A 23,979-nucleotide genomic window follows, 5' to 3' on the forward strand; every position below is an offset into this window, starting at 1 on the left:
CCTGTTAAATTCAGAGTCAGGTTGTAACCCCGAAGTCAATTTCTCAGTATGAACGCATCAAGACATTGGGTTCAGTGGGCATCTCCAATGCCACCAATACCCCTGGCAGCGGGCAGTCTCAACCACCACCATTATATGGGCCCCTAGTCACTCAATGGGTGTTGGAACAGTAACACCTCTGTCTCCATAATAAAATAACTATTTGGTATCTGGAGTAAGTGCTAGAGTTTTCCTTTGTTATAGTCTGTAAAACACAACCCTTGCTTGTGCTGATTCGCAGACCCTCCTACTGGGGTTTGTTGTGTAGGTATTAATTTACGAGGTGAGTAATCTGCAGGTGAAAAGTATCCACAAGAAACATCTTTACCTAAGGTTAACAACTTTTGTACATTCCCTCACTGCTGTTTTGCACCCACTTGGAAAGGAACACCAGCACAGTCTCACAGATGCATGCCCTCCCTCGCTGCTTGCCTGCATCCAACTGTGAGTGGATCCCTGACTGCTCATAAAAACTGTGCCTGTTTACCTATGCATTAAAACGTGGACCAGCTATTCAAACTGCTGGTTCATCTTTTAACGCTACACTCCATGAATTAATAGGAGCAAATTCATCCCTGCACTGGGAAGAGCGCATTGTATTTGTTATGGTACCACCACGTTTTGCATTGGATGTAGCATCAACAGTGGCCTTGTGCCATTTTACGGAATATAGCCCCAGGAATCTAAAGACCAGCGACACCATTAATGTGGAGTCATTGTTTAGTTGATAGGGTTTTGATCTTGGTAATTTTCACACTTTAAAAAAAAAAATGGGATGCTGGATATTCAGCAGCTGAAGCTTATTTCCGTTTAGTTTCAAGCTTGCTGTCCCGGGGTATAGAGCGTTGGCCTACAAATGCTGCTTCTTGTACAGAGCCCGACTTTAATGAGAAATGTCCTCGCAAGAAGCATAGGTTCAATGAGTTACTATCCACCTTGTTACCATGAACCCTGGGGCCTATTGTTAAACGTCTGGCAAAATCACAGAGCAGCGGACCCTCTGATTTTTTTAGTACATAGGGCAGGCCTAAAAAACAAGCTGGGTTGAATAGGCTTGGCTTGTTTCAGATAGTATAAAACTTGTATGGGATTTATCACAAAACTTGTATGGGATTTGTCACAAGTGATAGATATGTTTGTAATTTAAAGTTCACTTTCGTCCTAGACTTTTAAGCACTTAAGCCAGGGGAAGAGGTTTCATAACATATTTGATACTAAGCAAATTATGTGAAACATAAACCTAGTTTGTCCATGCCTTATAATTCCAACTTCCCTCACCAGCCTCCTACCCCAAGTGATTCCTTGCCAGCATCATAGCTGTTCCAGGCTTCAAATTGTAATTCTCGCAGCATATGAGCCAATATTGAGCTGCTATCATATTGTTAATTGGTTGTTTCTTATTTATTTTTGACATACTCAGTTCTTTGGATGCTGTCTGGGAGTGAGCAGTTTGTTGGTGTTCACAATCTTTAATACCTTTTATTTCCAAGAGTAAAGTTTCATGGCTCTGTTTTTTCTTTGTGAGCCTTTAATTAGGAATAGGATCACTGGGCTTGTTTATAAACTGACATACCTAGAACTTTATTGCAAGACTTTGAATGGTGCTAACTAACCTGGATATATTTTTCACTTCTCTTACCAGATTAAAAGATCAAAGCGCGCTGAAAGAGGCGAAGCCCCGAGATGTGGTGGAGAGCAGCAGTGACAGCGAGGAGAAGATCCCTGCTGCTAAGCCACTTTCCAAACGCAAGTCTGAGGCAGATGCGGAGTCTGTGGAGAAGAGGAAAAAAGGCCGGCCACGGAAAGACAATAGACTGGTGCCTTTGTCCATTTCTGTTCAGGTGCGGATGGCTCTGTGTGGCACAATGTGTGAGGCATTGTTTACCTTCCTCGTGGTTTCAACACATAATTTCTCCATCAAATAAATCGCTCTTCAGTTTAATAAAGTACAATGGGTTTTATAATACAGAGCACTGTTCAAGATAGTACTGAAGTAGTTTCACAGGTGACCTACTGATCTGATGAAGACTACTAGTTGTAGATTCCTTACCTTTAGAATTCCCCCCAGGCGTCAGTCTGGAACTGGAGATTTTTCAATAGCAGTACATTTGTGCGTCAGTCAGTGGGATCATTCGGCTCCACGTCTGTTGTCTTGGTCGTGGGCACCGGGATGATGTTGCAAGACCTATATTGACGCTGCCCATGCAGGCTGATGTCAGTTCTTTTCTTTTTACGCGCCAGCCTTAGCGCAGATCCAGAGAGGTCTGGCATTTTTACGACTTTTGTCGACTTTTTTTGAGTGATGGACTCCTGGTGCTTTGAGGATGTCCCAGCGAATGACCGGCTTCAAGCCTTGCTCCTCATATCATAGGATGCCATGGCATCTCTTGTGCCTGGAGTACGATCACGACCCGAAGTCATGCTCCGAGTGCCGGGCCACGAACACAAACGCTTTGCGGGAACGGTCCCAAAAGATGATGGAGGCCTGACTCCACTTCGTCCTCGTTCACGAGGAAGGTCCTGAGGACGGTCACGGATGCCGCACTCCTCATCGCATACAAAGTGTCGGAGAGGTCAGGAAGACACACGAAGAAGCATTGGCGTTCTTCGATTTCACCCCGACCATCTGCCGACGCGATGCGAAACTCTGAGCGTCAAGGCTCAAAAGCTCCATGTGAGAAAGTGCCCTCTTTTGCATGGTTGTCCCCACTTTTTTGCTGAATTGCTGATGTGCTTTGACTGAGTGTGCCCTGGGATCCTGCTATCCAAGGACCCAGGGATTATGTTCTTTCTTTAAAATGCATTGAAGCCTAAACCCGATTGGCATCTCTGGCCACAGGTCATTCCCTGGTAAGTGGTACCACAGGTACCCAGGACACTGTGACCAGAGAAGGTCTCTAAGGGCTGCTGTACTTATTGAGCCACCCTTAGAGGTCATGTACCTTCACACTCACACACTGCCTTTGCAGGCTGTGTGTTTTGGTGCAGACCAAAGTGAAGAGTTGACATGGCACACATCCCTGTGTTCCATGCCTACAACCCACTGCCCTGGTATAGGTCAGTCACCCCTCTAGTGGGTGCACTATACCAGTGGTGAGGGTACAGGCGCATGAGCCCTGTACCCCTACAGTGTCTAAGTCCATTCTTAGACATTGTAAGTGCAGTGCTGCCATTAAGAGTATATGGTGCTGGGAGCTTGTCATTACGAACTCCACAGCACCATAATGGCTACACTGAAAACGGAGAAGTTTGTTATCAAACTTCTCAGCACATTAAACCCACACTGATGCCAGTGTGGGGTTTAATGAAAAATGCACACAGAGGGCATCTTATAGATGCCCCCTGAAAAATAACCTACCACTAGTGTCCAGGCTGAGTTGCTGCTTTCAGCTGCCACAACCAGACATGTTTCTAGACCCCTGGGCCGAGAGCTTGCTGCTTTCGGGGCCTGAAACAATTCACATCCTGGGACGAGCTGCCAATCCTCCTCCCCCAGGATGGGCAGGGTTCACAAAGGGGAAGCTTCAAAGGCTTGCTACCTTTGTGAGCTTCCCCAGGCCACTTGCTGCTTTCAGCAACTGGTGTTCATTGGTTCTGACCCCCCAGGAGAACCAGTGGGAAAAACAAGTGAGGAAGAGAGGTGTGTGCACCTCTGCCAACTCCACCCCTCAGGTGGGGGAGGCGAGGTGAAGCACAACTCTCAGCCCCCCCCCCCCATCTTACAGATGGGGGAACTCAGCCAACCAGGGAAAGGCTTATGCCCCTTCCCACTGGATGGTGGCATAATAGGGGGTGGAGTGTGTAACATATATTGCAGTATTATACCACAAATTATACTCTATTTTCTCTTGTAGCCTGCACACTTGTCACTTTTTCTTCCTGTGCACTTTTTACTACCTCATGTATTTTTGGTAGCCCACATTTTTACTACCTCATGTATTTTGTTTGCTCACAAGTGTCACAATTACCTTGTCTACCTCATGTATTTTTGGTTTCTCACAATTTTTACTACCTCATGTATTCTTGGTTGCTCTCAATTATCACTTTACCGTATGTAACGTAATGTATGCCTCTGCAATCTGTTGCTCGTGTAATGTTCTCAGTTTGTATCTTTTCTGTTCCTATTGTGAAGCGCTCTGACACCTTCGGGTAAAGTCCGCGCTATATAAAATTGCATAAATACAATAAATAAATAAATAACCTTTTTACCTACCTGTAAAGCCACTAAATCTTGTATTTGGGAGCACCCCTGAACCTTGCTTCCTCAGACCAGAAGAAACTACAAGAAGAGAAGGAGGACCGAACAGCTGTGCCGAAGCTGACAAGAGGAAGACGTCCACTGACTTGGCCCCAGCCCTACCGGCCTGTCTCCACCTCGAACCTGCTCCTGCGAAATCCCAGTGTGTCCAGCAGCTAGCAACCTCGAAAACCCCAGAGGACCTGCCTGCCTTCAACTACAAAGACTGTGTCTCCTGTGAACACCGGATTTGTTCATCTCCAACTTCTGGCTCCCTTTGGACACCGCGAATCCACACCGCTCTGCACCCGCCGTCGACGGGCCGAGCTAGAGTGTGCAAACTCCACGAGAAGGTCCCCCCGGCAATCCTGACCTGATATCCGGTGACCCCTGACCTGCCTCCAGCCAACGCCTGCAGCCTAAATCCCCCCCAACCTTTGCCGGATCTGGTAAGATCTGACCCTAAAAGGCACCCCTGTACCTGCTGCCCCACGGCCTAAGGGTGGCCAAACCGATGGTGCCTAACCAAACCCCAACATCCCAACTTACCTCCTGAAGTGGCTGTCGCTCCCAGAAGACCTTTGTCCCCCAGCCTGCAGTGCCTTTGCAAACCAGAGGTTTCCCATTGCAAACAGGGCGCCTGACGTCGAAATAGCACCCTGCACCCGGCCGCCTCATTTGCCCTGAGCTAAAGTCCAGGAGCTTTGCTCCAACAACCAAGTGGCCTGCTCGTCTGCATCCACCAACCGTTGGCCCCTTATCTCCCATTGGATAACATTGGGCCTCAGCAGTTTGCACCTGGCCACACTAGTGCCGCTGATGGTGTAACAAGAGTGCATCTCTGACCCTGGGGGACCCCTGAGTCTACCCACTGAACCTCAACTCCCACTACTGAATATTTACCCTAAAACCGATAACACTATTTTCCTCCATAGGATAACATTGACTGTTTTTCTTGGCAGTTTGAAAACCTAAAGAAATTCTTTAAAGGTGTACTAACAAAAACATTTTTACTTACCTGTTTACAGGAAATGTCCCAGTGTAGGATCCAGGTATTCTACATGGTGTAAGAAAAGTAATCTCCAAAGTAACTTACCTGTAATTATACTCAAAATCCTATACAAAGTATATGTACTGTATTTACAAAACATTGCATTTCTCAGAAACAATACTGTAAGTTAAAAATAAAGTACATTTACAAGTGCAATCCAAACTGTGTTACAATCTGTATATTTACTGCAAAGTACTTATCACTTACCTGTGCCAGGCGTGCTTGGTTCTAGGAATAAAATAACTCAAAGAATATTTTTATACAAAAACAATTGATCTGAAGTTCAGTCTTTGAGTGTGTGACTTCATTTGCTGACTGAGTGTGTACAACAAACGCTGAACACGGTCTTCTGATACTGCCTTACTGCTGGACCACACTACCCCAAATAGAGAGTAAGGTCTATCTACTTTTACCTCTGCCTACCTTTTGGGTTTCACTGGACTCCGGGCACACTATACCTCACTTTGGTATAGTATATACAGAGCTAGCTTCGTACAATCCATCCTCGGGGCTCCCTCTGAAGCCATGTACCTCATAGAGCTGCAGAGTCAGTTGGGGGCCCTAAACCTTTGACGCCGTCTGTCACGACTCTGGAGGGCCCCCATGGATCTGTTATCTGATCCGGACCAAGTTGGTCAATCTTACTTCGAAGTTCCTCCGACGTCTGCCCTGGTGATGGCGCTCCCTATGTCGACTGTGCCCCTGTTTGGTGTTGAACCCCTGCTCGTCCCTGAAGTGGACATGGAGCCGGACCCAAGTTGATCAACGTCTGTTCTGACTCCGGAAGGAACTTTAGTCCCTGTGTTAATCCCCTGTGCTGATTTTATTCCATGAGGTGGTGAGGAGGAATGGTAGGGGCATCTGGACCCTTTAACCAACCAGCTTGAAGAACCTATGGACTGGCGGAAACCTGGGTTAGGCCAGTGGTTTGGACACCTCCCCTGACTTTGGCTTGCTTTCTCCCCTTACCGTAGCTAAGGAGGAGTGAGCTTCCTAGGTCATGGTGGTGAGAAGGGGGGCCCGAAGTCCTTGGCCTCGAGCTCCCTTAGGTGGCAGTTAGGACTAACCTCCTGACAGAGGTACTCCAGTTTGTGACCTCCACTTCAGAACCGCTTTTGCCTTTCAGTTAAGCCCTTACTGATGCCTTTATGGTCACATGGTCCAAGCCCAGCACAGGGGCTCCGGTGGAAAGGACAATCGTCCTCTGCCTTTGCCCTGCTCCGGGCAACCTAGCATTCCTTACGCAACATCCCTCCCTTGAGAGCTTGGTTGTCCAAGCCTCATCTTCAAAAGGCGCGTTTCCTGCTGCACCCCAAATAGGGAGTACAAGAAGCTGGACTATCTTGGGAAGGGAATGTTCTCTTTCTCCTGCTTGGCATTGTGGTCCGTGAGTACCGCCTGCCTCTTGGGCCGATACTCCCATACCATCTGGGATACAATTGCGCAGGTGCTGCCTCGGTGCCCGGAGGAGGCCCGGGCTGTTCTTGCCCAGGCAGTTGCTGATGGGAGAGACGCCATGAAATTCACTATGTTGTGGACTGGACACCAACATTTGCCTCGTCTGTAGCACTCCGACTCTACGCCTGGTTGAGGACTTCTGACTTCTCGGGGGATGCTCAGTCTACTTTGATGGACATGCCCTTTGATGGCACCCATCTTTTCGGCAACAAGGCATACTCTGTGCTTGAGCGCTTCAGGGAATCTTGAGCTACGGCCAGATCCTTGGGCCTCACAGCTAGCACCCATCCCCCTCAGTCTGCTTTTCGTCCCATCCGTGGCTACTTAAGGGGCTCCCAGCCACATCCTGTCCAGACCAGACCAGCCACCAAGCCATGCAAGCTGTCCAAGTTCTGCGTGGCTGCGTCGATGTGGGTCAGGGAGCCAGCGGGCGAGCCAGTACACCCTCCCCCACCTCCCCCAACCCCCCCGCCGGCACCCTCTCTCATCTCCCAGCCCTCCTAGTCTGATGTTTCAGGCCCATCAGCAGCCAGTCGGAGACAGGATTAGCCATCATCTCCTCTGCTGGCAATCCACCACCTTAGACTGGTGGGTTCTGCAGATCGTTCAAAGGGGCTACTCCCTCCTCTTCGATACTACCCCTCCCGCAGTGGCACCCTTCTACGACCGTATGTCGGAAGATCACTAGGCGCTTCTCCGCGAGGAAGTGACAACTCTCTACTTCGCTACTTTCTGGTGCCCAAGAAGGACAGAGGCCTGCTTCTTATCCTAGACCTCTGGACCCTCAACTTCTTCCTCCGAAAGCAGAAGATCAAAATGTCCTATCTGCCCTCAACCCAGGAGACTGGATGGTAACTTTGGACTTGCAGGACGCTTATTTCCATATCCCCGTCCTACCCACCCACAGACATTACTTACGGTTTACAGTGGGCCACAAGAACTTTAAGTTTACCATGATCCCCTTTGGCCTTACCAGTGCCCTTCGGGTGTTTACAAAGGTGATGCCGGTGGTCGCAGCTCATGTGCACAGATATGGGGTGCCAGTCTTCCCCTGTCTCTACGACTGGCTGTTGAAGGCGAGCTCGCCCCAGGCTGTTGTTTCCCACTTCCAGACTACTGCGGACCTCTTGCATTCACTGGGGTTCACTATCATTGAGCCGAAGTAAGACCTGAATCACTCTCAGACGTTCCCTTTCATTGGGGTGGTCTGTACACAGTGCAGTTTCAGGCCTATCCTTCCCAGCAGCGAGTCCGGGATATTTGGGCTATGATACTGATGTTTCAGCCTCCATCCTGGATATCAGTGAGGATGACTCTGAGGCTTCTGGGCCTTATGGCCTCATGCATCCTGCTGGTGGATCATGCCAGGTGGCATATGTGTGCTCTGAAATGGGACCTGAAGTATCATTGGGGAATCTTTCCGACTATGTCAAGATCTCAGAAGGAACTGTGCACCAACTGCTGAGGTGGCTAACGAACCAAGGTTGGGTCAGAGGTAGATCCCTCCCCTAACCAGATCTGAAGGTGGTGATGGATGTGACACTTCTGGGATGAGGTGGCCACCTGAGAAAGGCGGAGATCGGAGGCGTCTGGTGTCCGACGGAGTTTGGTTCTCCATATCAACCTTCATGAGCTCCGGGTGATAAGACTGGCCCTGAAAGCATTAATTCCTTCTCTCAAAGGGAAAGTGGTATACGTGTTCACAGACAACACCACTGCCATGTGGTACTGCAACAAACAAGGCGGGAGTGGGGTCTTGGACCCTTTGTCAGGAGACTCTCCACCTCCGACATGGATGGAACATCAGGGTACATCCCTGGTGATTCAACACCTGGCAGGTTCTCTGAACGTCAGGGCAGACAAACTCAGCAGTATGTGCCTGTTTGATCACGAATGGCGGTTCCATCCAGAGTTGGCGCAAGGTCTTTTTCAGTAGTGGAGAGAGCCTTTGTTAGATCTGTTCGCCTCCGAAGAAAACACACAATGTCAGCAGTATTGCTCGTTGGAGTTTCCAAGGCGGCACTCATTCTGCCATGCTTTTCGCAGTGAGTTGAGCTTTGGCCTCCTCTACGCCTTTCCGCCTATACCACTTCTGCTCAGAGTGCTCAGGAAGATCAAGCATGACCGAGCTCAAGTCATTCTTGTGCTCCGGATTGGGCACCGGATTAGGTATTCGGACCTTCTGAGAATGGCACTGATCCTCCGATCAGACTGCCTGTTTGAGAGGTTCTTCTGTCGCAGCAGCAGGGGACAGTTCTTCATCCGAACCGGTCCAGCCTCCACCTCCTTGCGTGCGGATTGAGGCGGCAGTTGACAACTTTTGACTTTCCACCTGAAGTCTGTGATGTCCTCTTGGCTGCCAGGCATTCCTCCACTACATCCGTATACGCCTGTAGATGGAACAAATTTGTGGCATGGTGTGAGAAAGTGACTCTATATATACTGGACCAGAATAAGGTACAGTGTGTATAGAGTCCACAAACCCCAGAGGTATAACAGAGGTTAAAGTCAGGGCTGACCTTACTCTCCAAAGTGGTAGCTTTGTAGAGCAGTAAGGCAGTACCCGAGGACAGTGTAAAGCATTTGTTGTACACACTCAGTCAGCAAAGGATTTCACACACTCAAGGACTGAACTCCAGGCCAATTGTTTTTATATCAAAAGATGTAGTTGTTTTATTTTTAGAACCAACGGGCAAAAAAATATACTTCTCTCGATATGAGTAATCTCATGTAATTACTTTGCAAAGAGGCAATAACTTTGTGAACACAATAGATACAGGGGTTGCAGTAGGCAACAATTCTAAACAAACTAAAGCATTGCATTACACAGGGTTTCATCATATAAGTACAGTTGATTACTTTGTAGATTACTTTAGTAGTTCCAGGACTAGATCCTAGATGCAGTCCTGGAGTCTAAGCTGAAACCAATTTAGTAAAAACGTTTTAGTTACTGTAGTGAATTTTAAGGAATATAAAGCGGTTTTTAAAGTTCAAATTTAGAAACTTTTCAATGGAAATCTGGCAATGTTATCCAATAGGAGAAAATTCAGGTTGCAGGTAAAGTATGATCTTGTTACTTTTGTAATCCAGTACTGGGCTCCTAGGGCCAGCACTGGGGTCTCAACTTAAAACAGATAAGTAATTGCGTTTCAGTATTTCGTTTGATTGTTAAAGAATATTTCAAGTTTTCAAAAGTAGACACTTTCATAGAAAAGCAGACAATGGATTCCTATGGAGAAAATACAGATTACTAGTAAACCCGGTAAGGATTACTTTAGCAATTCAGTACTGGGCTACAAGGTACAGTACTGGCTTCTCCCTTGATCACAGGTGAGTACTTCGAAATTCGGGTGATTTTATATGAATATTTTTAGTTTCCAAAACTTGACTCTTAGAAGATTTTTCGAGTCAAACCAGTCAATGTTATCCAATGGCAGGTAAGTGAGTTACCGGTTTCCAGGTGAGTACTTGGCTGCTGAAGTCAGGGTTCTGGTCATAGACTCAGGGGTCCCCCAGTGTCAGGTAAGTTCAGTTGGTTCACCCTCAGCGGCACAGGGGCGGCCGGGTGCAGAGGTAGTTAGGCCCAATGTTATCCAATGAGGGAAAGGGGGCCTGCGGTTGGGGGCTGCTGGCTAGCAGGCCACGCGGCTGTGGGAGCTGGGCTCCTGGTCCCTTGCACAGGGCAAAGGGGAAAGTGGGATAGGACAAAGGTGGCACAGCCAGCGGCACTCGGGCGTCTGGGTGCAGGGTGCTTTTGAGCCGTTGGGCGCTCAATGTTATTCAATGGGAAAGGTCAAAAGGGAACAAAGGCTGCAGGCTCGGGACGGAGACTCTCCAGGGGCGACCAGCACTTCGAGAGGTAAGTTGGGATCTTGGAGCAAAGGTAGATACCCCAAAGGGAGGCACAGGGGGCTGTAGGGTGCAGGGGTGTCTTTGGGTGTCGGAAAAGCTTACCCTCAGCTGGTCGCGGTTGGGGGGGGGGGGAGCCCTGGTGCTGTGTCTGCAGGCGTCGTCTGGTTCGTCGAGGAGGGTCTTTGGGCACTGGACTTCGGGTCCCAGTCGCCGGGGGGAAGTCCTCCTGGTCTTGGTTCACTTGGACACGGGCCGGGCTCGGCGGGTGCAGAGTGGGTTGGTCCGGAGCTTCCTGCCTGGCACAAGGGGGGGTTGTTGCAGCAGAGCCTCTGCTGATGGGAGTCCCTATCGTTAGGAGGGTCAAGGCAGGCAGGTCCTCTGGGTGTCCCAAGGTTGCTGTCCGCAGGAGTCGCCGGGATTTGGCAGGAGCAGGTTCCAGGGTCGACAGGCCGGTAGGGCTGGGGCCAAGTCAGTGGTTGTTGTCCTGTTATTAGCAGCTGCACGGCGGGTCCTCTTCCTCTTGATCTTCTTTCTACTTTTATTTCCGGGATCTGAGGAAGGAAGGATCAGGGAGCCCCTAAATACTGAATTTAGGGGCGTTATAGGTAGGGCAAGGGCAGGGACCAATAGGTCCTTGTCCTGGGGTGGGTACACCCCATAGCCTGCTCATCTCCTGTGGGAGGGGGCAGGAGCTTAGCTGTGATTAGGCAGGGCTCCCCATCTTCAAGATGACCGAAGCCCGGGGTCGTGCTTCGCCTCGTCTCCCCCACCTGAGCGGTGGGGCTGGCACCCCCCCCTTTCTGACGTAGTTTTTCCTGCCAGAGTGGGGGTCAGGACCTGTTGCTGGGTACGACCAATTACTTGTGAAAACATTCAATTAATGAGAACAGAAACAAGAACTCTCTGATACATGACTCAAGCGCGCATACGAGAGGAAAGAAGCACCTCCGTCTGTCCTGGAAAGTAATTTCTTCAACAAGAGTTGATTGGCATGAATGCCACACCGGTCTCAGGCTGAAGTTATCCGGTCTGTCCCATATACTGTCCCCCTGTCTTGAGAAAGACCCGCCACGACCACCAACCGGGGCGCAATAGGGTCGAAACGTCGACGAGCATCATAGGCCCAGAAAGACTGGGATCCGGATAGGAACTTTAGGAATCCTTGGTTCAAAAAGCATTGTCTGGCCAATGAAGAAACTTGTATCACCTGTACATAGATTGCACTGTATATCTTGCTATTCACTGAGCACCTTTCACCGAAAGTCACTTTTTATTTGACAGTCACTACAAGCATTGAATGTTATCTAAGAATGAATACAATTTAGATACCAAATGTTTGAAAGCCTTTAATACAATTGATTGAATACATGACTTAAAGCTCTTGAGTGTTCATTGATTTATTCCTCAAATTGTTGGACTTGTATCAGAGAGTTCTTGTTTCTGTTCTCATTAATTGAATGTTTTCACAAGTAATTGGTCCGACCCAACAGAACCGTTTTTTATCTAAACCATAAATACCCAGGTTCTGAGGGACACAGGGTTACCCCTTTTTCTTAACTACAGTTGCTGGGTACAGCAAATGGTCTGGAGAAGCTCAGAGAGGCGGCATGCCTTTGAAGCTTCCCCCTGCCTATCCTGGGGAGGAGACCTAGCACCTCACCCAGGATGTGCATTGCTGCAGGCCCAGGAGAGCGGGGGGCTCTCCACCCAGGGGTCCAGCAACATGTCTGCTGTGTGGCAGCCTCTGCAGCTACTCAGCCCAGACGTGGATTGTAGGTTAGATTTTCAGGGGGCATCTCTAAGATGCCCTCTGGTGTATTTTACATTAAATCCCACACTGGCATCAGTGCGGGTTTAATGTGCTGAGAAGTTTGGTACTAAACTTGTCAGTCTTCAGTGTAGCCATTATGGTGCTGTGGAGTACGTAATGACAACCTCCCAGCATCATATACTCTTAATGGCATCTCTGTACTTACAGTGCCCAGGAATGGCCCGGGGCACAGTAGGGGCACAGGGCTCATGCACTTGTGCCCACACCTCTGGCATAGGGCACCCAGCTAGAGGGGTGACTGAAGTATGCCAGGGCAGTGAGTTCTGTGGGCATGGCACACAGGGATGTGTGCCATGTCGACTCTTTGTTTAGTCCGGTACTTAGACACTCAGCCTGCAAAGGCAGTGTGTGGGTGTCAGGGTACAGGGCCCCTAAGGGTGGCACAATAAGTGCTGCAGTCCTCAGGGGCCTTCTCTGGTCGCCATTCCCTGGGTACCTAGTGCAGTTTCAGGCCTATCCTTCCGAGCAGCGAGTCCGGGATATTTGGGCTATGATATCGATGTTTCAGCCTCCATCCTGGATATCAGTGAGGATGACTCTGAGGCTTCTGGGCCTTATAGCCTCATGCATCCTGCTGGTGGATCATGCCAGGTGGCATATGGGTGCTCTGAATTGGGACCTGAAGTATCATTGGGTGCAGCATCAGGGGAATCTCTCCGACTATGTCAAGATCTCAGAAGGAACTGTGCACCAACTGCTGAGGTGGCTAACGAACCAAGATTGGGTCAGAGGCAGATCCCTCCCCTAACCAGATCTGAAGGTGGTGATGGATGGGTCACTCCTGGGATGAGGTGGCCACCTGAGAAAGGCGGAGATCGGAGGCGTCTGGTCTCCGACGGAGTTTAGTTCTCCATATCAACCTTTATGAGCTCCGGGTGATCAGACTGGCACTGAAAGCATTAATTCCTTCTCTCAAAGGGAAAGTGGTGCACGTGTTCAGACAACACCACCGTCATGTGGTGCTACAACAAACAAGGCGGGAGTCAGGAGACTCTACACCTCCGACATGGCTGGAACATCAGGGTATATCCCTGGTGATTCAACACCTGGCAGGTTCTCTGAACGCCAGGGCAGACACACTCAGCAGTGTGTGCCTGTTTGATCACGAATGGCGGTTCCATCCGGAGTTGGTGCAAGGTCTTTTTCAGCAGTGGAGAGAGCCTTTGTTAGATCTGTTTGCCTCCAAAGAAAACACGCAATGTCAGCAGTATTGCTCGTTGGAGTTTCCAGGGCGGCACTCGCTCTGCCATGCTTTTCGCAGTGAGTGAAGCTTTGGCCTCCTCTATGCCTTTCCGCCTATACCACTTCTGCTCAGAGTGCTCAGGAAAATCAAGCATGACCGAGCTCAAGTCATTCTTGTGGCTCCGGATTGGGCACCGGATTAGGTATTCCGACCTTCTGAGAATGGCACTGATCCTCTGATCAGACTGCCGGTTTGAGAGGTTCTTCTGTCGCAGCAGCAGGGGACAGTTCTTCAACTTTTGACTTGAAGTCTCTAATGTCCTTTTGGCTGCCAGGCATTCCTCCACTAAATCCGTATACGCCTGTAGAAATTTGTGGCATGGTGCACATCAAAAACTGTTGATCCCTTTTCTGTCCCTCTTTTAGAGGTTCTGTTGTACATACTTTCTTTGGCCCAGCAGGGCTCTGCTTTGGGCACTCTTATCTTGCAGCTATCTCTGTATTTCTGAGACTTCCAGATCAGCCTCCCTTGTTCAAGTCTCCCATTGTAAATAGGTTCCTCTGGACCTTACTCACTTGTTTCCTCCTTCTCCTTTCATAAGAGCCCAGTGGGATTTGAATGTAGTCTTGACTTTTCTTATGTGCACTCCTTTCGAGCCTCTTCATAATTGCCCTCTCAGGCTCTTAACTCTTGAAACTGCTTTCCTTATTGCCATCACCTCTGCTCGCAGAGTTAGTGTGCTTCAGGCTCTTTCATCCAAGCCTCCTTAACTACCTGGCCATCCGGATAAAGTAGTGCATCGAATGAAAGCTTTGTTCCTCCCTAAAGTGGCCACACCCTTTTATGGAGACAATCCATCATTCTGCCCAACTTTTACCCGCCCCCGCATCCCTCCAAAGAGGGGGAGAAACTCCACCGCCTTCATTTAAAGCCTATGTTGTCTTTCTATCTTGACCGTACCATAGGCTTCTGGGTGTATGATCAACTCTTCATCTGCTATGTGGACGCCAGAAAAGGTTGGGCTGTGCAAAAACAAACCATCTCTGAATTAAAATGTGTTATGCATTGACGAAGAAGGGTCCTCCTGTGGGGCTGCATGCTCACTCCACGAGAGCAAGAGCGGCAACCACTGCGTTACCATGCAGAATCTCTAGAAAGCTGTGTAAGGAAGTGGGTTTCTGTAGTAGTGGTTCTCTGTGTATAGTCATAATCTAGTGAATAGTCCCGCTCATGAGCGTGGACCCCGGAGCAATCAAAAATAATCTCTTAAGGTGTCTAAAAATGCAGTCCTGCACAGACACTTAAGAGAGAATTTAAATACAGATAATGCCGCCTATATCCACAGGCTACACTGTCAAGTATTTCAACTAGACATTCCACCAAAAACCACAAACAGCCCAGCTTGCCTAGTTTTCTTCATAGAGAAAAACTTCCCCTTTTACCAACAAAGCCTCTGGAATGATAGAGAGGAAGGGGAGGACAGACAAGCCCCATAGGCTGCCATTATGTGGCTAAAAAAGGGATACTGTGCCTTTAAGAAAACTTTCTAGAACTTTCTCAGTATCCCAGAATGCCCCATTTACTTTCAGCTCTTTTTTCCGGCTCCTGCTAGCAGGACCCTGGAGCATTAAGCTCTCCCTTTTTTGGATTTATTGTAAGAATTTTGCACTTTTATAGTGTGTGAGTGTTTACACTCGACGTGTTTTGGTGCCCTCTTCCTTTTCTAGTATTCTGAGCACTTCTTTTTTGTCAAAAATGCCAGCATTGTTTGATCAATGCCCGGAGTGCTCTAGGAAGAAGGCCAAGTCGGACCAACACCCGGTGTGTATCCTGTGCCTCCCTTCTACTCCTCTACCTGAGAAGTGTGAGATTTGCCAGACCTTCTCCTCCAGGACCCTGAGAGACAGAAAGTAGATCAGGCTCCAAGGATTGGAAGAAAGAAGGCTGCAGAGTCAAGGTGGGTCTGGGCTGTAGGAGAGTAGGGTCTGCAATCCTATGATCACCCAGATTTTTTTGCTTTTGTTTCACTGGTTTACGACTTTCTCTGGCTGTGGGCCTGCCAATCAGACCCACAGCCTGGCTGTTCTCTTTCTAAATTACCTCATGTACCCTAGGTGCATCTACCAATTGGTACTGGGCCACCTTATCAGACCCTGTAACTCAGGGCATAGGTGTACCCAGGGCTGCCAGGGGCTGCAGCACGTATTGTGCCACCCCTGGCTGGCCTCCTAAATTTGACACAACTGGCTGCATGACAGCTGGGGCAAAGTCGTGTAATCACCCTTTGCTGTAGGTGTAGTATGCCTATACCTAACCCTAAAATGGACACACAGATTCCTATCAGTCACTCCTATGGCAGGCCTTGACAATCCTGAAGGCAGAGTGCTTGGAATCGTGTGAGATGGTGCTCTGGCATGAGCTGAGCCTGTCTGCAGCTTGCGGAATCAAGTCCTAATAGCTGTTCCATGATATCGCATACCATATACTCTTAAGTGCATTATAATCCTCGCGGTTAAATGCTATCTTTGGTATTGCTTTATCAAAACATGTCGAGTAAGGTGTCATACGAATTGGAATACTAACCCCTCGCCAATTCTGGCGACGGGGTTAGCATTCCACCCTTCTAGAGGGACACGACATGTATGTAACTGTGAACCCCGGTTAAAGTTAACTGAAGCCTCAGCTCCACAAAATGGATGCTGCCACCACAGACACGAGTCTGACCCCCTGCAGCTGGGAGTCCTTCCAGCGAGGGGAGCCTGGACAAAGGGTTTCCTGTCAGGGGCGGTGCTAGCACCGTCCCAGACATGGTTTTGTGTATCCTGGGTAGGCAGGGCTTTACAGGAAGGTGACTGCTGAGTGGCACCCCGGTGCTCACTACGCATAGGCCGGTCTGAACCAGTTCCAGGGGCACACCAGCCCCTGGCCTGGGGAAGTCCGGCATGGCTGAGGGGTGTAACCACCCCCCACCTAGTCCCACCCATAGGCAGGACCTAGTCACCGGGTCAGCCCCCTTTTTTAGTATAAAGATGGGAGCGGGCCCCCTGTTAAAATTAGATCATCTTTGGAATCAAGATACCACTTTCTTCGAAAGGACTTCACGATTTCTTCTTCAAGATTCTCCCTTGTGGCTAAGGAGTAGTCACCCTGCATCCGCAGGCACCATCCTAAAGAACACTGCGGTCTGCTGCAAGTCCTTCATCACGAATCCGACGACCCAGCTCGACGAGACCCGGCTTCCCTGGCACCTCTGACCTCTACTCACCTCTACAGCCCAGCTGAGAACCGTGAGTGCGACGAGACCTCAAGGGACCGACGATCGCCAAGACTGCACGACATCTTTACTGCAAGCCCACCGTGTCCTCCACTGGTGAGTGCTTTGGGGTCCGAGAAGCCCCGACCCTGCGCAGCTCCAGCACCCAAGATCAGCCCCCCTGCATCTCCACGATCTGCGTGGGGCCCTTCTGCTGTTTGCTGTGCACCGCGTTGTTTGGCTACCAGCCGGCTGGCTTGTGGCCCTCTGAACGACGCCCAACGACTTCACGACTGCTGGTCTGGTTGCTCCAGGCTGGCCTTTGCTTCCTTCTTCAAGAGAAGCACCCCGGACCCTCCTGGTCCACTCCAGACGCCATTTTAGGTCCACCGCGTGGGCTTGAATTTGCCAAGGCTTTGTTGCCCAATCCTGGGTCCAGCGACGCCGACAGCTTCTATCTTCGTGGGACAGCTCGATCCTCCATCCTGGTCGCCGACAACGCCTCCTGGTCCGTGAGATCTTCGAGTCAAGCGTCACCCACTCACCTAGTCGAGGTGGCTACCATCCGGTGCCCTCCTGGTGCCCACTGACTACTGGCTAGTAGTCTCGAACTTGGTCCCCTCTGCTTTCAGGTGTCATCTATCTTCAAGATCCAGGCTTGGATCCGACTGAACTTTCTTCACTGGTCACCGGCCAGCATCTTTTCTTCCGGCTCCTGGTCCGTCTACGAGGATTCCCGACGTCTTTTCAGACCTATGCAGCTGCAGCCCCTGGGCTAGGTAACTTCGGCATTTCGGTGCCCCAGCATAGCCTCACTATCCAAGGGTCAGAATCTACTTTCGTTTTCTCCCTACCAGGTCGGGTTCGCCCGAGAACACTAACTTTCTAATTCCTAGCTACCATAGACTTTTGTCCCGCATCTCGCGTGAGAGTGCACACACTGCACCCGAGTCCCCTAGGCCTCCTAGACATAATCTAACGATTCCCTAGTCAAGTCCTAGCGATTCCAAAAGCTATTAGTACTGTACTTACCTGCTAGGAATTTCGCATTCCACTTTCAGAGTATATGGTTTTCCGTGCCCCTCGGGCATTTGTATATACTGTGCTAACTTAAGTATTTTTGTAAGAGTTTTGGTTTGTGCTTAGTACCCTGTCCTCATAAAGAGTACAGGGCTGTTGTGATCTTTAAATAAATAACTGTTTATTTTCATAACACTTGTGTGGTGTCCTTTCACTTGGTATTCAAGGGGTATATGTGTGGTAAACAGCTGGCTTAACGCGCCCTCTCGAGTCTTTAGCCTTAGACTGCTCGTATCCACGCTACTAGGATAGCTGGTCTATAAGGTTGACTTACAACCAATCATCAATAAGGGTTGCTGGACTGATACATAGTGTTCACTAGAATAGTGAGCACTGCATATCAGGCCACCTTCTCACATTGGTGAGCAGCGGTTGGGATTTGAGCTTGCTGTTGTTTTACCACACGTATCCTAAGAATATCTTGTTGAAAGATCACATAAGTACTGTTAGGTACACATAACTAAAGCTTAGAATACTCTGAGTTCTACTGAACCAGCTGTTGTAGCTCCTCAAGGCTTAGCACACCTTGGCTGCAACTCTTAGCAAGGGATCAGTAGGTAAACACATAGTGTAGGTAGGTGCATCACTTACACCACACTAGAAACAGTATGTCGGACAAAGGAGGAAACACTGAGGTTCCCCTTGTGTCAGTTGACCCTCCACAGGTCATCCCTTCAAGATATACTGCGCTTAGCTTCCATGAGTTACGACAAGTGTGTACCTCTAGGAAGATTAAGCAGGGGTCTAACCCCACAACTGCCTTTCTGATTGGTCTCTTAGAGACTCATGATGCAAGGAGGGCTGGTAACCCAGACCCTTCTAATTCAGATGGCAACATGCCCTCCTTACAGGGTCCCTTTGATGCCCAGGACCATCCTCTTCAGGAAGCAGATGATGCTGATGATGAGGATGATGATTTGGTATCAGGGGATGAGGCAGAAAAGGAACAGGTAGAAGTCAGCAGACTAACCAGGTCCAACTTAAGCAGACATGAGATGGGCACTAGGGGACCCTTGGGGCCACTCTCAGGTCAGCTTAACATTGGGAATGGACGAGATAGATCTCTATCAAGAGGCTCTATCAGATCCCTTCATACCAATGGCTCTCAACGTTCCTCTCAAAGGGGAATGACATCTCCCCAGAGGAGAATGTATGAAGCTAAGGAAAAGGCAGCCAATCTGAGGATTGAAAGGGAAGAACTTGCCCTGGCCAAAGAGAGGCTTGCCTTTGCTAGAGAGCAACAATTGAGTGGGACAGTCCCCACTGGTGGCAGCATTGTACCTAGCAATAGGGAAAGGAGTTTTGATACAAAACACCTTGGTAAGATAGTGCCCCCCTTTAAACAAGGGGATGACATCCACAAATGGATTACTGCTTTGGAGAGGGCCTGCACTGTGCAAGGTGTTCCCCCAAGTCAGTGGGCAGCTATCTTGTGGCTCTCCTTTGAGGGTAAAGGAAGAGACAAGCTCCTCACCACAAGGGTGGAGGATGCTAATGATTACCAAGTCTTGAAAAATGCACTGGTTGATGGGTTTGGCCTAACCACTGAGCAGTACAGGGTGCTGTTCAGGGATACCCAGAAAACTCAGTCTCAAGATTGGGCTGACTTTGTAGATTGTGCCACTAAGGCTTTTGAGGGCTGGTTGCTGGGCAGTAAGGTTACTGATTATAAAGGATTGTACAATTTGATGATGAGAGAGCAAATTTTAAACAATTGTCAGAACCAGTTGTTGCATCAGCATCTTGTTGACTCAGATCTGACCTCTCCCCAAGAATTGGGAAAGAAGGCAGACAGATGGGTTAGAACAAGAGTTAAACAGAACCAGGGCCAGAATCAAGGTGGTCAGAAGAAAGCAGACCAGAAGGGTAAGGATTCGAAAGGGGAACAAAATGACCAGAAGTCTTCGACAGGTCCCCAACAACCCAAAGAGGGTGGGGGTCAGGCTCCCCAAAAGAAGAAAGAAGGCCAATCTAAAAGGTGGTGCCAATACTGCAAAAGTAAAACTCACTGGTTTAGTGAGTGCACCAAGAAAGGAGGAGGGCAGACTCCTGCCACTGCAGCCCCTAAGGCACCTGTGCCCCCTAGTACAGCCAGCAGTGGTAGTGCACCTCCCAAGGGTTTAGTAGGGTTAACCCTGGGTTCTGAGGGGAGTGACAACTTAGTTGGCACCCTCACTCAGGCTGTCCTTGTCAGTACAGGGGATATGGATATGTCCCCTGACATAAGTCCCAATACTTTGGGCAAATACAGACAGACACCTTTTATTAATGGAAAAATGGCTCAGGCCTATAGGGACACTTGTGCCAGTGTCACAATGGTGACACCTAGCTTTGTGGACCCTGGACAGATCATGCCAGGTACAGAATTCCTGGTGACCAATGCAAGCAATGTCACTACCAATCATAGTATGGCAATTGTAGCTTTCTCCTGGGGAGGGGTAACTGGCCAAAAGAAGGTTGTAGTTAGTTCAGACCTCCCAGTGGATTGTTTGTTGGGCAATGATTTGGAGTCATCACAATGGTCAGAAGTGGAGCAGAGGACTCATCTGGAAATGTTAGGTTTGCCAGCACATGTGTTTGCTGTGACTAGGTCACAGGCCAGAAGATGCCCCACTGAACAGGTGCTGGATCCTGGAACAATGGACCAGACACCTTCCAAGAAAAAGAGCAGTAGGGTTAAGGCTGTGCCTTCCCCCTTGCCCCAGGTTGTGGATCAAGTCTCAGAGGAGGCTGACCTGCAGGAATTGAGGGAAACTGAGCCTAGAGAGTTTGAACTTGATCAAGTTGAATTCTTGGGTTCAGGGGGACCCTCAAGGGAAGACCTGGGGAAGGACCAGTTAGGCTGCCCTTCTCTTGAACCCCTCAGACAGCAGGCTGCTGCTGAGGCTGCTGGGAACGCCACAGGTACCCACAAGGTATACTGGGAAGATGGACTCCTGTACACTGAGTCAAGAGACCCCAAGCCTGGCATGACCAGGAGGCTGGTTGTACCCTTGTCTCAGAGAGGTTTCCTACTTACCTTGGCCCATGAGATTCCCTTAGCAGGACACTTAGGCCAGACAAAGACTTGGGACAGGCTTGTCTCACACTTTCACTGGCCTCACATGAATGAGGATACCAAGGAGTTTTGTCGCTCCTGTGTCACTTGCCAAGCCAGTGGTAAGTCAGGTGGCACAACAAAGGCCCCCCTTATACCAATGCCTGTGGTGGGGGTGCCCTTTGAAAGAGTGGGGATTGACATTGTTGGTCCAATGGAACCCCAGACAGCATCAGGGCACAAGTTTATACTGGTGGTAGTGGATCATGCCACCAGGTATCCTGAAGCTATTCCACTTAGGACCACCACAGCCCCTGTGGTGGCAAGGGCCCTAGTTGGAGTGTTCTCCAGAGTGGGCTTCCCTAAGGAGGTTGTCTCTGACAGAGGTGCAAACTTCATGTCAAGCTATTTAACTGCTATGTGGAAGGAGTGTGGTGTCAATTACAAATTCACTACACCCTATCACCCACAATGCAATGGGCTTGTTGAAAGGTTCAACAGGACCCTAAAAGGGATGATTCATGGACTACCTGAAACACTCAGGCGTAGATGGGATGTCCTGATGCCCTGCCTTCTGTTTGCTTACAGAGAGGTCCCACAAAAGGGGGTTGGCTACAGCCCTTTTGAACTTTTGTATGGGCATCCTGTGAGAGGCCCCTTGTGTTTGGTGAAGGAAGGATGGGAGAGACCTCTCAAAAAGCCTGCAACCAACATAATGGACTATGTACTTGGTCTCCGCTCCAGGATGGCTGAGTATATGGAGAAGGCATCAGAAAACCTTAAGGCCAGTCAAGAACTTCAAAAAGCTTGGCATGACCAAAAGGCTGTCCTGACTGTTTATCAGCCTGGACAGAAGGTGTGGGTGCTGGAGCCAGTGGCCCCAGCAGCACTCAAAGACAAATGGTCTGGGCCCCACACAATCCTTGAGCAAAAGGGAGAGGTCACCTACCTGGTGGACCTTGGAACTCCCAGGAGTCCCCATAGGGTACTCCATGTCAACAGGCTCAAAGCATATGTCGACAGGAAGGACATGAGCTTGCTCATGGCCATAGATGAGGGACAGGAGGAAGAGAGTGACCCTCTCCCAGACCTGCTCACTCAGAATCCTGATGATGGGTCAGTAGATGGTGTTGTCTTTTGTGGCAGCCTCTCTGAACATCAGCAGAAAGACTGTAAACAGGTTCTTCAGTCTTTCAGACGTATGTTCTCTCTGACACCCAGTCAGACCAATTGGTGCACCCATGAGGTTGACACTGGTGACAGCCTGCCAGTCAAGAGTAAAATCTACAGGCAGCCTGATCATGTTAGAGACTGCATAAAAACTGAAGTGCAGAAAATGTTGGAATTGGGAGTCATTGAACCCTCAGATAGCCCTTGGGCTAGTCCAGTAGTTCTAGTGCCAAAGCCTCACACCCAAGATGGTAAGAGAGAGATGAGGTTTTGCGTAGACTACAGGGGTCTCAATGCAGTCACTAAGACTGATGCCCATCCAATACCAAGGGCAGATGAACTTATAGATAGATTGGCTTCTGCCAACTACTTAAGTACATTTGACTTAACAGCTGGGTATTGGCAAATCAGGTTAGCTGAGGATGCCAAGCCCAAAACAGCATTTTCAACCCCTGGTGGGCATTATCAATTTGTGGTAATGCCCTTTGGTCTGAAAAATGCACCTGCCACCTTCCAAAGGTTGGTGAATCAAGTCCTTACTGGGCTGGATGACTTCTGTGCAGCATATCTAGATGATATTGCTGTCTTTAGCTCCACCTGGGAGGATCACCTGGTCCACCTGAGGAAAGTGTTAGAGGCTCTGCAAGCAGCAGGCCTCACTATCAAGGCCACCAAGTGCCAGATAGGGCAGACACAGGTTGTATACCTGGGCCACCTTGTAGGTGGAGGCCAGGTTCAGCCACTGGAGAGCAAAATACAGTCAATCAGGGACTGGGCTCCTCCAACCACCCAGACTCAGGTTCGAGCTTTCTTGGGCCTGACTGGATACTACAGAAAATTTGTCAGGAACTATGGTTCCATTGTGACACCATTAAATGAACTGACAAGTAAAAAAATGCCAAAAAAGGTTCAGTGGACAGCAGGCTGTCAAAAAGCATTCGATGACCTAAAGCAGGCCATGTGCACAGCACCTATCCTTAAGAGTCCAGACTACTCCAAACCATTCATTGTCCAAACAGATGCTTCTGAGTTGGGTGTGGGAGCTGTTCTTTCTCAACTGAATTGTGATGGTCAGGATCAGCCCATTGCTTTTATAAGCAGAAGGCTGACCCCCAGAGAGAAGAATTGGTCAGCTATTGAGAGGGAGGCCTTTGCTGTGGTTTGGGCCCTGAAGAAGCTGAGGCCATACTTGTTTGGCACTCACTTCAAGATTCAGACCGACCATAAGCCCCTCTTGTGGCTAAATCAGATGAAGGGTGAAAACCCCAAACTGCTTAGGTGGTCCATTTCCCTACAGGGGATGGACTTTACAGTGGAACATAGACCTGGTACTGATCATGGCAATGCCGATGGGCTCTCCAGATATTTCCACTTAGAACAAGAAGACTCACCTGGTCAAGGTTAGCTTATTGTCCCAAAGTTTGGGGGGGGGTCATGTAGGAGAGTAGGGTCTGCAATCCTATGATCACCCAGATTTTTTTGCTTTTGTTTCACTGGTTTACGACTTTCTCTGGCTGTGGGCCTGCCAATCAGACCCACAGCCTGGCTGTTCTCTTTCTAAATTACCTCATGTACCCTAGGTGCATCTACCAATTGGTACTGGGCCACCTTATCAGACCCTGTAACTCAGGGCATAGGTGTACCCAGGGCTGCCAGGGGCTGCAGCACGTATTGTGCCACCCCTGGCTGGCCTCCTAAATTTGACACAACTGGCTGCATGACAGCTGGGGCAAAGTCGTGTAATCACCCTTTGCTGTAGGTGTAGTATGCCTATACCTAACCCTAAAA

At 49.3% G+C, this 23,979-nt stretch overlaps 1 protein-coding gene across 2 annotated transcripts in view; it reads left to right on the forward strand.

Moving 5' to 3' along the window:
* The window catches only part of HIRA (histone cell cycle regulator), a 436,977-nt gene that overhangs the window by 283,423 nt on the left and 129,575 nt on the right, over positions 1-23,979 (forward strand). For both annotated transcript variants that reach the window (XM_086942648.1, XM_086942649.1), the window contains exon 16: positions 1,682-1,880. In XM_086942648.1, coding sequence (XP_086798774.1) covers positions 1,682-1,880 — 199 coding nt within the window. The remainder of the gene's footprint in view (positions 1-1,681; positions 1,881-23,979) is intronic.

The sequence above is a fragment of the Lissotriton vulgaris genome, chromosome 11 (genome assembly GCF_964263255.1).
Source record: "Lissotriton vulgaris chromosome 11, aLisVul1.2, whole genome shotgun sequence".
Lineage (NCBI taxonomy): Eukaryota > Metazoa > Chordata > Amphibia > Caudata > Salamandridae > Lissotriton > Lissotriton vulgaris.